Source organism: Corylus avellana, chromosome 2 (genome assembly GCF_965113065.1).
Source record: "Corylus avellana chromosome 2, dhCorAvel1.hap1.2, whole genome shotgun sequence".
In the NCBI taxonomy this organism is placed as follows: Eukaryota; Viridiplantae; Streptophyta; class Magnoliopsida; order Fagales; family Betulaceae; genus Corylus; species Corylus avellana.
In genome coordinates this window covers 17,700,814-17,716,961 of record NC_142491.1, presented here as the reverse complement: position 1 = coordinate 17,716,961, position 16,148 = coordinate 17,700,814, and the positions used below count along the sequence as shown (strand labels likewise).

At 36.3% G+C, this 16,148-nt stretch overlaps 2 protein-coding genes across 2 annotated transcripts; one reads left to right on the top strand and one right to left on the bottom strand.

Annotated features, from left to right (window-relative positions):
* Positions 1–2,140: 2,140 nt before the first annotated feature.
* LOC132190644 (protein DETOXIFICATION 46, chloroplastic) lies at positions 2,141–8,091 on the top strand. The gene is made up of 14 exons (XM_059605687.2): positions 2,141–2,663; positions 2,976–3,070; positions 3,578–3,686; positions 3,872–3,927; positions 4,379–4,434; positions 5,087–5,225; positions 5,300–5,437; positions 5,521–5,589; positions 5,690–5,800; positions 6,065–6,193; positions 6,772–6,849; positions 7,327–7,398; positions 7,505–7,561; positions 7,645–8,091. The coding sequence occupies exons 1-14, from the start codon at positions 2,204–2,206 to the stop codon at positions 7,744–7,746; spliced, it is 1,671 nt and encodes a 556-aa protein (XP_059461670.2). The 5' UTR covers positions 2,141–2,203; the 3' UTR covers positions 7,747–8,091.
* Positions 8,092–8,856: 765 nt separating this feature from the next.
* LOC132162528 (G-type lectin S-receptor-like serine/threonine-protein kinase At4g27290) lies at positions 8,857–12,643 on the bottom strand. The gene is made up of 7 exons (XM_059572774.2): positions 11,193–12,643; positions 10,984–11,091; positions 10,610–10,824; positions 10,293–10,503; positions 9,937–10,174; positions 9,653–9,800; positions 8,857–9,553 (listed from the first exon to the last, which is right to left on the bottom strand). The coding sequence occupies exons 1-7, from the start codon at positions 12,499–12,501 to the stop codon at positions 9,245–9,247; spliced, it is 2,538 nt and encodes an 845-aa protein (XP_059428757.2). The 5' UTR covers positions 12,502–12,643; the 3' UTR covers positions 8,857–9,244.
* Between the last annotated feature and the right edge of the window lie 3,505 nt (positions 12,644–16,148).

The window sequence follows — 16,148 nt, the reverse complement described above, 5'->3', positions numbered from 1 at the left end:
TTGCTATCTATGCTGTAAATACGCTTTTATTAAGCAAAAAACTATCTTTTGGTTAATTTGAAGAAGAAACGTCTTTGCAAAAATGAAAAAAAAAAAAAAAAAAAAGCTTTTTAGGAGAGAAATTCTTTTTGGTTGTCTCGACAACATTAACACGTGACGTTTTTCAAGCATTTCGATGCCTAAAAATGAATTAAATTTTATAATTTAAAAATATACAATTCTTTTAAAATTGCAGGAGATTAAATCTTATTTTGGGTGGTTAAAGAAATGGAAAGTACGTGGTTGATAAGTTATACGTTTGAAATTTAGTTACAGTTTTGGTTACATTATAGCAACGAACCAATGGAAAGTGACAGCGTGGATGTGATAAATTTGCAATTGCATGGAATCATTGGTGGGTTTTCCATGTCAGCATCTTTCCTCCTGAGCTTGACCACTTGTAGATCCTATTGTCTCCGAGGAGTCCACTTGGAATTGCAGCTGGGCACGTGGGCATAAGATCGGAGCCCAATGTCCTTTGGCAGTTAGATGGAGCTGGGAAAGCGTAAGAGAAGGTAGTTGGACTAGTATGTAAATGGGCCGAGCAAGCCAAGCCGCGAGCCGTCACAATCTATCCGGTGAAGTTTGGTCCGTTTACTGGCACAAGCAATTGCACGGTGTCACATCAGCACTAAAATGAAAGAGAAATTCTATAATTTAATAAAAATTTTATATTTTGCTCATAAATCTAGATGCCACGTCATATTTTTTATGGAGAGAAAAAGATAAAACAAAAATAAAAAAGAAATGTTATAATGCAATAAAATAACCATTTTTGGTCTATAAAAGTCCTAGGTGGCAAAGAGGTTAATGCCCCATCTATAGTTTATGTGGCCTCACCCATTGATGGATTTGCCACCTAAGACTTTTATGAGTCAAAAATAGTCTTTTTACTGCATTATAGCATATCTCAAAAGAAAATGATGTGGCATCTTGCCACATGGACTTTTATAGACAAAATATTGAATTTTTATTAGATTCTAGCATATCTCAAAATTAAATGATGTGATAATAGATCCTTCTTATCATCCAAGTATAGAAATTGCTTGTGAAGGAGACTCTTTGCTCTCTATTTTGGCTATTAATCAAGGGCATCTTTTCTCGGATTAGCATTGTGTTCCTGTTATAGCTGACTGACGCCTGTAACTCTTTTTGTTAAGTTCTTGGACCGTTTCTAAGGTCTCTAAATGTATCAATTTTTAGGTATATTAGGTTGCAAAATGGACCGCTTCTTACCTTGTGTTTAAAGCATTCCCGATAACTTTCATTTTTTTCCTCTTTGAGAATTAAGAGTAGCAAAGACCCACATTTATAATTTGTTTTTTTTGGCTTTCTTATTGTAGTTTTTTTTTTTTTTCGTTTCCTTTTCCTCAGAATCTGAATAGAAAAAAAAAAAAGGTATAGAAATTCATAAGAGTAGTAAAACACATGCATCATTTTAATCCCTTATAATTTTCAAATGATAAAGTAAGCATATGCAATTGATTGAAGCAATCCCATCTCAGTAATTGATCGATCAGAATCTTCTATAATTTGAGCAGGAAATAATAAAAAATTTCAATTTTCATGAAAAAAGATTCACAGGGCAGTTAATTCGAAGAGTTTATATGAGACTTATCTATTTGGATAAAGAGTAATGATATAAGGAGGCCCTAGAGTGAGAACTCTAGCCCTCCTTCTATCGTTACTCTTAAATTAGCGATTGGGCAACTCAAATTTATTTGAACGAGGAATGTTACAATGCATTCTACAAAACATCTTCCCACCATCTCTTCACTTTACCATTTTGAGTTTTTTTTTTTTTTTTTTAAAAAAGTTAAAGAGAGTGGAGATGGTGAAGAGATGGTTTGTAGAATGAAAAAAAGAATATCCCTATTTGAACAGATATATTCCATGTAATCAGCTAATTATTGGCTATCTCAATCCTCCGTCTATCCATTTTGGACACGCCATGTCACTTGCTCCTTTACCGGAGGGGAGCCAAACAAAACCAAGCCGCCAAATATTTTAGTCGGCTTCAGCTCTTTAAAAAATTCAATTTAGAATCAAATAAAGTTATAAACCGCCCATGTCCATTTCTCTTTCCCTTCAACGACCTCAACTTCCTCTCTCGCTCTCTCACAGAGCGCAGTACTGTTCTCCACCTCAATATTACCAGCACAAAATGCAGCTCAAAACCCTAGCTCGCCCTTCCCTCACTCCCATCCAAAACCCCAATCTTCAACGACGGCTCTCTCGCGCTTCAATTTCCTTCAACACCCAACTCTCATCTCGCCGCCTCAGCAACCCCATCGCTCCGCCGAGCATTCGCATCTCTCCGGAGAAGATTCGCCGCAGTAGGTTGGTAGCCGCCTGCGTTGGTGGCCAGAGCAATGAACTCCTCGAAGATGTCGAGCTCGAAGCTATTGCCAGCGAGAGTGATGGCAATAGCAATGGCAATGGCAATGGCAGTGTCGTGGGATCGAAGAGGGAGGAGTTGGAGACTCAGAGCATATGGAGCAAGATGAAGGAGATTATGATGTTCTCGGGGCCCGCCACGGGGCTCTGGATCTGTGCACCCTTGATGAGTCTCATCTCCACGGCTGTGATCGGTCGGGGAAGCTCAACCGAGCTTGCTGCTTTAGGTAGGTTTTTCAATTTGAAAGTTTGTAAAGAAGTTCTTAATTTTCTGTTTGGTTTCTGGGAAAATTTAGGGAAAGAAGCCAATTGAAGTTGACTTTTTGTTGCCTGGTGTTTAGCACAGCAATATATATATATATATATATATATAATTGGCTTAGTTCAGTTGAGATTTATATCGGTTTATTGGTGTTTTATTGGAGTATTTCGTTTCTATCCTATTGTTTTTCGTAGTGGTTGAATGGAGGATGGTATTTATTTGTTTTTTGAGTGGGGGAGGTAGATCAATTTGATGGCGTTTTTGAATTAATGGGCAGGTCCTGGAACGGTCTTTTGCGATAATATGAATCTTTTGTTCATGTTCCTTTCAATTGCCACTTCAAATATGGTCGCCACTGCGCTTGCCAAACGGGTTAGTTCTCTGAGCTGTTAAAAGGCATTTTATTGTTTTTGCAGCATAATATTGATCCAAGAATTCTGGTGAATTTACAAAGACATTGATGTTTTAAACAAGTTTGTAATGCCTTGTTAAATGAATTTCCTACGCTGACACATAATATGCACTCTTGATGTGCACTTTAAGGAAAAACGCCTTAATTGGCATTGTCATGTCTGGAATTTCTAATATATGTTCCGTGCTCATCTGATCCTTCTTAGACATAAGGCCATTGAGTCGAGATCTGGGTTGCCTCTGGATTTTGAATGGCTCCATTATGTTTTTCACAACATCATGTGTGTGTGTGTGTGTGTGTGTGTCTATATATATATATATATATATATATAGATGAAATAGCACTCTCTTTTAGTTGCATACTCTCGGCTGGTTAAAACATGAAGGCGTATTGATGATGAAAATCAGTTCCTTTTTGATATTTTACGTTCTACGATGCACTTTTTTAACTAGATAGTATTGATGCAGGATAAAAATCAAGTGCAGCATCAAATATCGATCTTGCTCTTTGTTGGGCTGACTTGTGGGACTTTGATGCTTCTGTTTACACAGTTCTTGGGTTCATGGGCACTAACTGGTAATAAAGATTGGTGCTTCTTTTAGTTACTTTGAATAACTGGACAGATATGGTGCAGTCGGTCATATACTCATTTTCACCACTTTATTTTGTCAATAAGAACAGGCAATAGAGCAAATATATAGCAGAGGCCATCAAATGACTGAAGAATTTGCTGATATTGTTTCCTTTTTTTATTTTGTCAGCTTTTGTTGGGCCAAAGAATGTGCATATTGTGCCTGCAGCAAGCAAATATGTCCAGGTTCATTTCCTTTTCCATAAAATTTTTTATCTGTTCTTTGTCTAATATACAACTCGATTATTCCTTTGCCTTATAAAATCGATTATATCCCTTCCCGCTGTCGATATTTATTTTATGTAAGGTTGGCATCCACATATTGGCTAGCTCTAAGTTGCTGCTTATTGTTTTTTGTCCCACCATCAATATTGGAAAGAAGTTGACAGCAAAATTGATTTCCATCTCTAAACGTTTTTTTTTGATATTGAACAACGATATATTGAGAAAATTCTATACTTGCAATTCCTATTGTTCTGAACAAGTCTATTATCTGCTTGAGTACATGCTTCTTTTAATATTCTTCCGTCTGGCATTTTTCCATGACTTCTACCATTGATTGTTAGTAACTTAGTATAGTCTCTGCTTACTGCCTTCTAGGGACTTTTTAACTGAATATTATCTTTTTTGTTGGTAGATTCGAGGCTTGGCGTGGCCTGCAATTCTTTTTGGGTTGGTTGCTCAAAGTGCAAGGTGCAAATATTATATAATATATATTTCTTTTCTGATGCATGATCTTCTTATATGTTGGCAGTGTCTTAGTGTGATTGTTTTATAATAATTTCTGAGTTATTATTGCACATATTTGAGCTTCTATGTATTACCATATCAATCTTGTTACATATAAAATAGCTACTTAGTGCTGTGTGTTTTTCTTTACACAGCAAATTCTCCTGACATGGCCTACATGGGCAGATTTCATCCGTGTTTTTATGTTTTTGGGTCTACTTAATTAGTTCTCCTTTCTGTAAGTTGTTGAATAATTTTAACAACCAAATTAGTGATGATCCTTAGGCTTGATTCGAAGGATTACAAAGATAGGGAAATTAAAAAGGAAGAGAGAGAGAGACTGGAAAAGAGTAGGAAGAGTTGATGTGTTCTCTCTAACAGTAAGTTTAACTGTTAGTATCCTATCCTGGCAAGTAAGAAGCTCCTGTGGGGTGAAGAAAGAGTAATAATAAGATGCATATAAAGCTTACAAGAGAAATATTGTCCCTCTCAACCCCCAATTTGGTGCCAAAATATTTACCCCACATATAATAGTTGTATGCAATTAGAGCCTCCAATGTGACCAATTCTTACTTTTACATATTGTGGTTTGATATTTTCTTCTTCTGATTCCCAGTCTTGGCATGAAAGATTCCGTGGGACCTCTGAAGGCTTTGGTGGTAGCCAGTGCTGTTAATGGCTTGGGTCACGTAGTCCTGTGCAATATGTTACGTTTTGGTATAACTGGCGCAGCATGGTCAACAATGGCATCACAAGTATGTTGAATGGACATTTCAACAAGTAGTATAGATGGCTGGCTTTATAAACTAACCAATGTAATATATTCCAGCTTATTGCAGCTTATATGATGATTGAAGCTCTGGACAAGAAAGGATTTAGCGCGTTTGCCATCTCTATTCCATCACCCAGTGAATTTCTGCAGATATTTGCGATTGCTGCTCCAGTGTTTGTAACAATGTTCTCAAAGGTTTGTTACATTTTACTCGACTCTATTGCTATATCTTCTCATGTGGGAATAAATTTATGCATCTCTGTGTTTCTGATGTTTAGGTGGCTTTCTATTCTCTCATGACATATTTTGCTACAGCTATGGGCACAAATACGGTTGCAGCTCATCAGGTTTGTTCTACTTAACATGGTGGTTACAGTTATTTCATCATTGTTGTGCTTCCTATCTGTAATGAACTAATGGAAATTTACAATGTACAAACCATTCTAGGTCATGATTCAAATGTACGGTATGTGTGTGGTATGGGGTGAACCTCTCTCTCAAACTGCACAATCATTCATGCCAGAGTTATTAAACGGAGTTAACCGAAGTTTGGAGAAGGTCAGTGATGTTCATCTTTAATTTGCTGATGCTTCCGCTATTGTACCTTATAACTTGGTTGTATAACTTACCACTACACCCCATGAAACATCCAAGAAGTGTTTGGTCAGGATATATCATTATGAAGAGTTAGCTTTTTCTTTGCTCTGATGGATATGCCACATATATATTATTACTACTTAATACAAATTCTATTGCAAATTCTGCCTCTATATGGAATTCTTTTTGTTGAAATTATTCTAAAAGGTTTATGATATCATACAGGCTCGAATGTTACTAAAGTCGCTGATGATTATTGGAGCTATACTTGGATTAGCAATAGGAACTATTGGAACGTTTGTTCCTTGGTTGTTTCCCAAAATTTTTACACATGATCCTAATGTCATACAAGAGGTTAGTTCACAAATTTTGAACTTGTAAAAGTATATTTATTACATTTTCAACATAATGTTCTTATGCATAATAATCATGTTGTGCTACAATTAGCAATGGAAGGTCATATTCCTTGGTTGTGAGTTTATAATTTTTGGAGCTTTGCACCAAATATATACTGCAAAAATGGGATGTGATAATTGCTTTATAAACTCAATTGCCAGTAGATAATGTTGTCAGATAACCAAAATTTGTGCCACTTATACCCATGGTACTTGTGTCCCATTTTTTAAAATTTAGGTAATTTTGGGTGCCCTTATTTTAAAAAATAAAATAATTGCCAGAAATGCTGATTTGATGATCCTCGTATTTCTGTAACTGTCTTTGGATGGATTATTACATTTCTGTTGTCACCCACTGGTAGATGGATTTATTTATTTAGTCATGAGAAAGTATTTACATTGTTTCCAACAATAGAGCTAAAGTTGGAGAAAACGACTATAATAAGGTGAAATATTCTTAGAAATAGTCATGTAGAAATAATCGTTTTTTATGTTACTGACAGATTGTAATATTACCTAATTGTTGTGTCCATGCAGATGCACAAAGTGTTGATTCTATTCTTTTTTTCATTAGCTGTGACACCTTGTACTCATAGCCTTGAGGGGACATTGCTGGTATGTTTGATGACTTCAATTCAGTCATTTTCTTCAATTCAGTCTTTCAGTTGCATGCCTGATACATGTGTTTGGACCAAGAATTTCCAACACTAAACACAAACATCCACGTCTATGGTGTACCTAAGGGGGAGTGTAGGCTTTTTAGCTCATTGTAATCATTCATTTTCAGTCATAGCCCTTAGGTTTGCAAGAATCTTGGTACCTTTGGAAGCCTTGTGCTCTTTTTAATTAAGTTGTATTGGATCTACCTGGGAAGGTATACAATATTGCCCTAGAAAAGAAGTTAATATGCTATATTCGGATTACCAGGAGAAACGAAAAGCAAAGAACTCAAAATTCGATCACCATATGCTGCTTAGTCCTAACCTACTTGGCGAAATGTTATGATTCCAATTAGTGCAGTGGAGCACTCAATTGCGTAAGACATTGCTGAAACTTTTGATATAGCGTCATTCTATCTTTTTTATGATGCAGGCTGGACGGGAACTAAAATTTATTAGCTTATCAATGAGCGGATGCTTTTCTTTGGGTGCTCTTCTACTGCTGGTAGAGATCTATTTCTTGGTTCACTGAAGACCCATTTTTTTTATAAAAAAAATCACTTCGGTTTTCCTTTTATGTCTTAACATTGCTGTCTGCTTCTTGTTACCAGCTTGTAAAAGGATATGGTTTGACAGGTTGTTGGGCTGCACTTGTGGGATTTCAATGGGTAAGACTAGCTAACATCCTGACAACTCCTACTTGCAAAAATCTTTGATTTGGACTTATCTACAACAACATATCTTCTTTCAGGCCCGGTTTTTCCTTGCACTCCGGCGCCTTCTTTCTCCAAATGGCATGCTGCACTCCGATGATATGACCCCCTATGAACTGGGGAAGCTCAAAGCTGCTTAGTTTTGGAATCCGTATCTTGATACACGAGAAAGGAAATTGATGAAGTTGACAAGGATGTTAAGCGCAATATTCTTGCTTGCAGACTGCAGTCTATTATCCAGATGGGCAGATCATTTTGAGCTAGCTGCTAAGTGACAGGTTATATTCATTCTTCGTTGTCTCTATGAGGCTAATAGCATAAGGGGCTAGATAATCTCTAGTGTTTGTTTCCCCAAAGCAAAAGGTGATAGATAATCTCTAGTATTTGTTTTTATTGTAATTGTTTGTTACTCTATTCATTAGAAAGTTTCCCCAAACAGGGAACATTTGATGATAAATAAATTCATAGCAGTATGCTGATTGAGAAAAAAAGAAAGAAAGAAAAGAAAAGAAAAGAAAAAAAATTCATTGTTTCGGTTTAGAAAGTTGTTTTGCTTTTGATTTCAAAAATATTACGTTTTGGACAAAATTTTCTTACAAACTGAGTTGTAGGAAAATTCTTCTAATTTAGTCTCTAAAAGTGTTATGTATTTCTTAACATGTGAGAAACATGTTTTTTTTTTTTGTTTTAATAGCATGTACTTCTCACATGCACAAGGGACACATGACACTTTTAAAGACTGGGTTGAAAGAATTTCTATAATCCATTTTGTAGGAAATTTATATACTAATTTTGTATCTAAGTTTTGTTAAAAAAAAGGAAAAATTATTGATAAAATTTTTAGTAAATGGATGTCAACTTTTGAAGGCTTCTTCACCATAAAGCTCCTAAAATGTCTCTTTGGTCTCCATCTATCTCGAAAAACTTAAGAAATAAATTTCTTACAAACTGTGTTGGGCGAAATCTTTAAAACTGACATGTGTCTATTAGCATATATATAATAGCATGTGCTTCTTGAATGCTTTATTAATAAGAAAGTATGTACTTCTCACAGTTTATAGGAGATTTTTGTCCAAAAAGTTATAAATCCTCTCAAATAGTATTATTGGTATACAAGAGTGATAACGAAGTAGAAAACTTTTGAAGAATTCTTTAAAAGTAAAATTGTTTCAAAGCAGTTAAACCTAAAAAATCGATCAAATATAGAAGATTAAAAATTACAAGTAGTTTATACTTACAAAACCTTTAAACAAAACCTAACTTGTACCCAACAAAATACAAAAAAGAACACAGAAAAGATATTCCAAAATATCTTTCAAAAAGTATTATCACAAATATTGTTCCTTACACAGCTGAGAAAGATTCCAACACAACAAAAACCAAAAGTGTATGTAAGAAAAATGTTGAAGCTTATTCGTGGCCTTACACTTATCTTTCTGCCCAGCTTCCATTCTAGTCGACCAAGCCCCATCGGCTTCAGGCTCGACCCAAAGCTTATCCAAGGCCTCAAGCTTGGCTCCCAACTCGGCCTTCGCTGCCTCAGTAACTAGTATGAAGCATATCGATATCCACACAAATAAGATAGAAAAGTCTATTCAACAAATATATATATATATATAACTTTGATATACGAAAAAGTCATCGAGGTTCCATTTCCGAAATAGTGATGTTGTTTGATGGGCAACTCCCTTCCCCGCCAATTGTTGAATTTGTGTACATCGTATTCAGGAGGGTGGCAAATGCAGGTTGTTTGGGTGTAGGTAGAGGTGAAAGTTCATTGCTAATCAATGAGAGTACATCCGGCATAGTAGGTCGATCAACGGGGCTTTCTTGGACACAAAGAAGGCCAATGTGAATGAATCTCAACATAATAGAAGTAGAAGAAGGATATCCTATTGTTGAATCAATCAGGTCCAAACTTCGATCATCTCTCCACAACTCCCAAGCCTGTTATTTTAAATTATTGTAAATTTTAGTAAAAAACTAAGTACTTAGATTTAAAAGACTACTGCATAAAGAACTTGTGGGGGTATAAAAGCAACACACATATATAAGAAGATTGAGTGACTCGTTCTTATTGAAGCCAGTATTCTTCTTGCCACTCACTATCTCTAGTAACAGTACTCCAAAGCTGAAAACATCAGACTTTATCGAGTACAGACCCTCCATAGCATATTCCGGAGACATGTAACCACTGTATTTCAAAGTTTAGGAAACGACTTTATTAGTAGCTTGCTAAGTGAATTTGACTAAGAATTGCAAATAGCGTGTTGTTAGGGCATTACAACTTCCTTTGCAAATATTAGATTTGAAATAGATTGCATACTTACTAAGTTCCGACAATTCGATGTGTGTTTGCTTGTGTGTCATTGCCTCCAACTATTCGAGCCAAGCCAAAATCTGATATTTTTGGATTCATTTCACTATCCAATAGAATATTACTAGGTTTTAGATCTCTATGTATGATTCGTAATCTTGAATGTTGATGAAGATAAAGAATCCCTTGAGCAATTCCTTCAATAATGTGTATGCGTGCATCCCAATCTAACATTTTTTTCTTGATTGGATCTGTTTAAACAACAAAACTAAGAAAATGAGTGCTAGAAAACCTAGAAAATTTTAGAAGTACCAAGTATGTACATGCACAAAAATAAAAGAGCATCAAGATGATGAAACATGTACACACCAAAAATATAGAAATCCAAACTTTTATTGGGCATGTATTCGTATATTAATATTTTCTCATCTTGCTCGACACAACAACCCAACAGTCTGACAAGATTTCTGTGCTGAAGTTTTGCAATTAGTATTGTCTCATTTCTGAACTCCTCGAGCCCTTGTCCAGATCCTTTTGAAAGCACCTTTACTGCAATTTCTTGCCCCCTAAGTAATTTCCCCTATCAAGGAAAACCCTAAGCTCTTTAAACTTTCATAAAGGTTTACCACTAATGTCAGTTTTCTTAATAGTGTTCAAAGCACATTCATCAGGAAAATGAAACGTACCTTGTAAACAGGTCCAAAACCTCCTTCTCCAAGCTTATTCGCAGTCGAGAAATTTTTAGTTGCAGCTGACACACTCTCGTAACTAAATAGCGGTAACTCAACATCCTTCTTCCCCATTTTCTTCAGATTCTCTTTGGTGTTTGTTCCATCATTAATTGCATGAAGTTCAGTATTGAAATCAAATGACAGTAGATCATTGCTTGAAACCTCCTCTCCTGTTTCATATACAATGATAAGGCTTTGTCACTTCAGTGGATATTCTAGTGCTCTGTCTGATAAAATCAATTAAGCAGGGGACAGCCCTTCTGCAAAGTTCAATCACTATGAGCCATGTCAGTACACAAAGGCAAATAATTCATTCCCATTTCACTTACCTTTGCGTTTGAGCTTCCTCCTTAAAAACCAAATGGAGAAGAGACATAAGACAAGCCCTGTTGCAGGGACCAGCACGGCTACAATCACCCATACTTTCCATTTGTTACCTGATTATGATGATAAAAAATCAATATTAGCTCGACCATAATCAAGAATTTAAGTATTCAGATAACATAAATCTGTGTAGATTTCATATTTCTCATCCTGCCTTTGGTGCTTTGATGCTGATCACCGGCAATTTTGATATAGATATGTTGTCCGCCATCATATGAGAGTTGCTGCAAGTTCAAAAGAGCTCCTTCCCATATCATACACCCGCTGCTGTTATAAGCATAAGCTGTGCAAGAACAATTATTCAAGCAAAACACTTCACAATTCCAACCATTCACTGCCGTATATTCTTTGGCATTTGCAGGAAATTTAACGTTCTTTATTTGCATGAACTCATCTTCTTTGCCACACTGCAGAGGGTATTTCCTCACACAACCACCCGACCAATCATCTACTCTGGTGTCTTCAATCGAAAATGGTTCGAAAAATTCTAGACATTCACAAGGACTTGGAGAATTCTCATGAAATACTCCGAACGCGCCACACAAAGAGAAGACATCAGACAGTTCTGTCGGCTGAGACAAGAGCGGATTCCAAACCGAAGGGCCAGTCAACCACGCCAGTTGCTGGATCTCTCCTGAAGAGTTCATGATAAATTTGGATCTGAATGAGCTATTAGAGATAGAATAAGTAAAATAACTCTCATTTTCATTTGACACAAAAATGAAGTTGGAGATTTTATTGTTCCCCATCTCAGGAAATAAGCTGAAATATTTTCCATTCCAAAACCCAGAGCTCCAATACTCTTGGGATCTGTTCCACTCCAAGATAAGTTGACTGCTTCTATCCGAGTCCAACCCAAACGAGAACATACCTGGGGCAGGATCGTTTGAATTTTTCCATGAAATAAGCTGCTTCGATTTTCCAGTAATCTTATCGATTCCAAGCTTTGCACCTGGCAGCCATGTATCGGTTGGATGGTCGAAACTCTCCCAAAATATAGTATTCTGGTTGGAACTATCTCTTAAAACAAAATTTCCATCATCACCAAGTGCTGCTTCAGTTGAGTTCTTCAGGGGAAGTGCCAAATTTGTCGACCAAAATGGTGTCTTGGAGGAACCTTCAAGCAGGAGTAGATTGCCATCTTCAGAGAGTTCAAGTCTTGATGAAGATGCCACAGACAAAGGGTTCTCTCTGTTTGCCACCCAAACAAAATCTTTGACATCAAAATCATTATACCATATGCCCAGGTATATTTTTGAGGAAGTACCTGGTCTGAAGAAACCGAGTACGAAGTTGCCACTTTCAGATACTATGGTTTCTCTCACTGAAAGAGGCTGACCTGTTGAAAGGGTATCTCCTGCAATGGAGAAGCATGCTCTGTAGTGAGACAGGACAAGAAGCAGAGGAAATAAGAGCCATAACTTTGTCGTATAGGTAGCCAGAGGAATAATGCCGATAGACATGAATGAGAACAAGAAAACTTGGAACTTTCCTTGTGAGCAAGGCTGCTCCCAGCCGGTTGCCTTGACGAATGGCCTATAATCCTTCTCGGAAACTTATCTAAGCACAGTGCTGATTGATGCTGATTAAAGTCGAACACTTTTCTCTCCTTTGTCTTTGACAGAAACTGCTCGGAACACTTTTAAGATTCTACGTATTTCACGTTTGATAAGTACATTCTTAACAAAGTGTATAAATTTGTAGACCCTTTATTTTATTTTATTTTTATTTTTATTTTTTTATTATTATTATTTTTTTAATTTTTTAATTTTATTTTTTGCAAAGTAGGTTTTCATACTGAATTTTGTCTAAAGTTTGGCATATAACACATTACTTGTTTGAGTTACGAAGAAAGCGATCTATAGGCGATGTCTTATGTATGAACATAGTATTAAATTATTGAATATTGATAAATGAATCAAGCTATTAAAAGGGAAATAGTTACTACTGAATCAGTCGTTGACGTAAGATTCAGAAGAGTGGTAGAATGTTACTATTCAAGTGTCCTATATTGGTTAAGTGCAATTTGAACTAAATGTATGTAAGTTATTGAACATATTCTCTTTGCAAGCCGATTTTCAATGTTGAATTTGATCTTAAAATTTGTTACACATTAGAGTCTACATGATTATCACTTTTTTTAGGATTTTTTTTTTTTTTTTCTAAACACAAACGGAAGCATTGTCATTGTATTGTATTTTGTGTTAGAAAATGTGGTCAGATATGTTGTAATTGATTTCATTATTTGATTGTAATTATCTCTTACGATTGTGGTATGACTTGAATTACTCAAGTCTAAGTAGTGGGGCCTAGCTGTCTTCCTAATTCCATTGTGTTTTGGAATTCTTTTCAGCACCTATTTTGAGTCATTCTCCAAGTTGATTTTGGAGTTTGCTTTTTGACGGACTTAATGCCTTATAATAAAAGGAAGACTTTGCAAAGAGAAAATTTGTGTAAGCCACGGCTCTTGCGCAATAGGTTGTGCTATCTCACTAGTGTTTTTCTATTTTGTTGTGCACTTAGAGAAGAAGATAATTTATTAATTAATTAATTAATTTATTTTTTTTGTGTGAAAATGAGATTTATTATGTTCTTTTCTGCTCCTTTGATATCTTGAATTTAGTTCTGTTCATAAGAATTACCTTTTTTTAAAATAAAATTTTCCAAAATATTGACTGCATTTGCTTCTCTACAAATTTCTTAAAATGCCATTGAATTATAATAGATCCCATAATTGGGGTGCGGCTCACTTAAAAACATTCTTTAATAATAATAAAAAAAGAAAACAAAAAATTTGTTCTATCCTCCTGTCTTTTTATTCTTTATTCACAAAAAATAACTTTTTCTCTCTCCCTCTCCTTTCCTCTTTCAGAATACCTACTTTTTCTTCTTTTTTAGCGCGATACTTTCAACGTTGTACAATGGCGTCTGTACTCTTGGGTTCAATGCATTTTGTGTTCAGGAAGAGTATTATAACATTACATAGCAGAAGAGTCAAGTCAATCAGCAGTATATAGCGCATCTGCAATTTTATTTGGATGGAATTGCAGATGAGACTCTCTGTGGCTCCCTGTGATCCTCTCATCTGCAATCTCGTTTGAACGAGATTGTGGATGTGGATGAGCTCTCTTGTTGCTCTCGTCTGCAATCCCGTCTGGACGAGGTTGTGGACAAGCCTCTCTAGTTGTTCCTCGGAACCAAAGAGGCTATGAGTTATCTAATTTTACAGAAACTCTTACTTATGGTATTGTTATTAAATACAAACAGATCATTCCAAAGATCTGTTTGCATTCAATCACAACATCTGTGTTTATATTAGAATAGTTTTCCAATGTAATTATCCTCTTAGATAACTATCACATCAAGATTATCTAGATAATCTTGATGTTTGATTATACTTGTATCTCTTCGCCTATTTATAGTCAATGAGAAAGCAGCAGATATTATTCTGCCTAAAAGCAAGTTTTCCTTGCAATCTTACTTGGTATCAGAGCCTCTCGGTTAACATCTTCTCTATACTTTCTTCCCTTCTCTTCCTTTTCTGAATCAAGCTCATCTGCGTGCCGTTGCTTTCTCTATGCCTAATATTACACACCTTTGTCAATCCAAATTGGATGATAGCAATTACCAAGGATGGGTGTTTCAATTTGAACCCATCTTGAAGACAAATGGATTGATGGGCATTGTTGATGGCTCCGAGCTGTGCCCACCAAAACTCATCCCTGCTTCTGACAAAACACTACCTGAAGTATTGAATCCAGAACACACCCTTTGGGAAAAGAAAGACCAGTGCATACTTAGCTGGTTCATTGCAACTTTAACCACTCAAGTTGTTCCCACAGTCTATGGCTGCAAAACATCAGCCCAAGTTTGGACTGTGTTGGCTGCCCGCTATGCCTCACCATCAAAATCTCATGTCACACAACTCAAATGACAATTGCAGACCCTGAGGCAAGGTTCCAAGACTTGTGTTGAGTTCATCCGCACAGCCAAGTCTCTCTCTGACCAGCTAGCTATTGCTGGTAATCCAATTATAGATGATGATCTAATCTCCTATATCATTGGAGGATTGAGCCCTACCTACAATGCCTTTGTCATGACTTTTTCCATGCTTACCAAGGATAAGTCAATGACCCTTGAAGAATTTCAATCCCAACTTCTGGGACATGAACAACTCTTGGACTATCAAACAGACACTACTGAACACACCTCCTTTGCCATGTTCTCTCAGAGATCGCCAGCCAAGCACAACAGCAACTTCAAAACACAATTCCCTCCATCCAGGAACTTTCCCAAGAAGAAACCCTACCATTCCATTGTTGGCTTCTCTCAAGGCAGACCTTACTCTGGACCACCCATCAACTTCACCAGAGGACCACCCAGCAACTTCACCAGAGCCCTAGCTTCTAATCTTGGCTCATCCAAGAGGATCCCTTGTCAAATCTGTGGCAGAGTTAATCACCAAGCATTAGATTGTTTCCATCGAATGGACTATGCCTTCCAAGGGCGCCATCCACCATTAGATCTTGTTGCCATGGTAGGCCAAGCCAATGCTATCCAAGATGAAGATCACTTGCTAGCAGACAGAGGGGCTAATATCCATATCACACTTGATTTGGACAAATGGACCATACAGGAACCATACAATGGGAATGAGACAATGGCAGTAGGTAATGGTAGTGGGCTTGGTATTTCCCACACTGGTTCCTCCTCCTTTCCCACCTCAAATTTCTTACTTTACCTTAATGACATTCTATATATGCACTATGCTTTAGAATAATGGTGCTTTGTGGTTGTGTGAGCATCCTACATGTTGTAATGTTGTTCGGGAAATTATTGGCTCACTGTGATGAGATTTTTATAGCTGGGGTGTAGAGAAATTGTGACATGTTCAAGGTGGGTTAGCTTAATTTTATATATAAAAAAAATAATAAATAACAAAAAAGATAAGTGATGAGTGGCTAAAATGCTACTATTAATAACTATTTAAAATGAAATAATAATTACTGAAGTTGTTCCTTAGTGACAAGTATGTAGTAGAAGAATGTGCATACAAGTCAAATAGAAAGATCGATTCTACAACATTTATTTTCTTTGATATACGAATCAG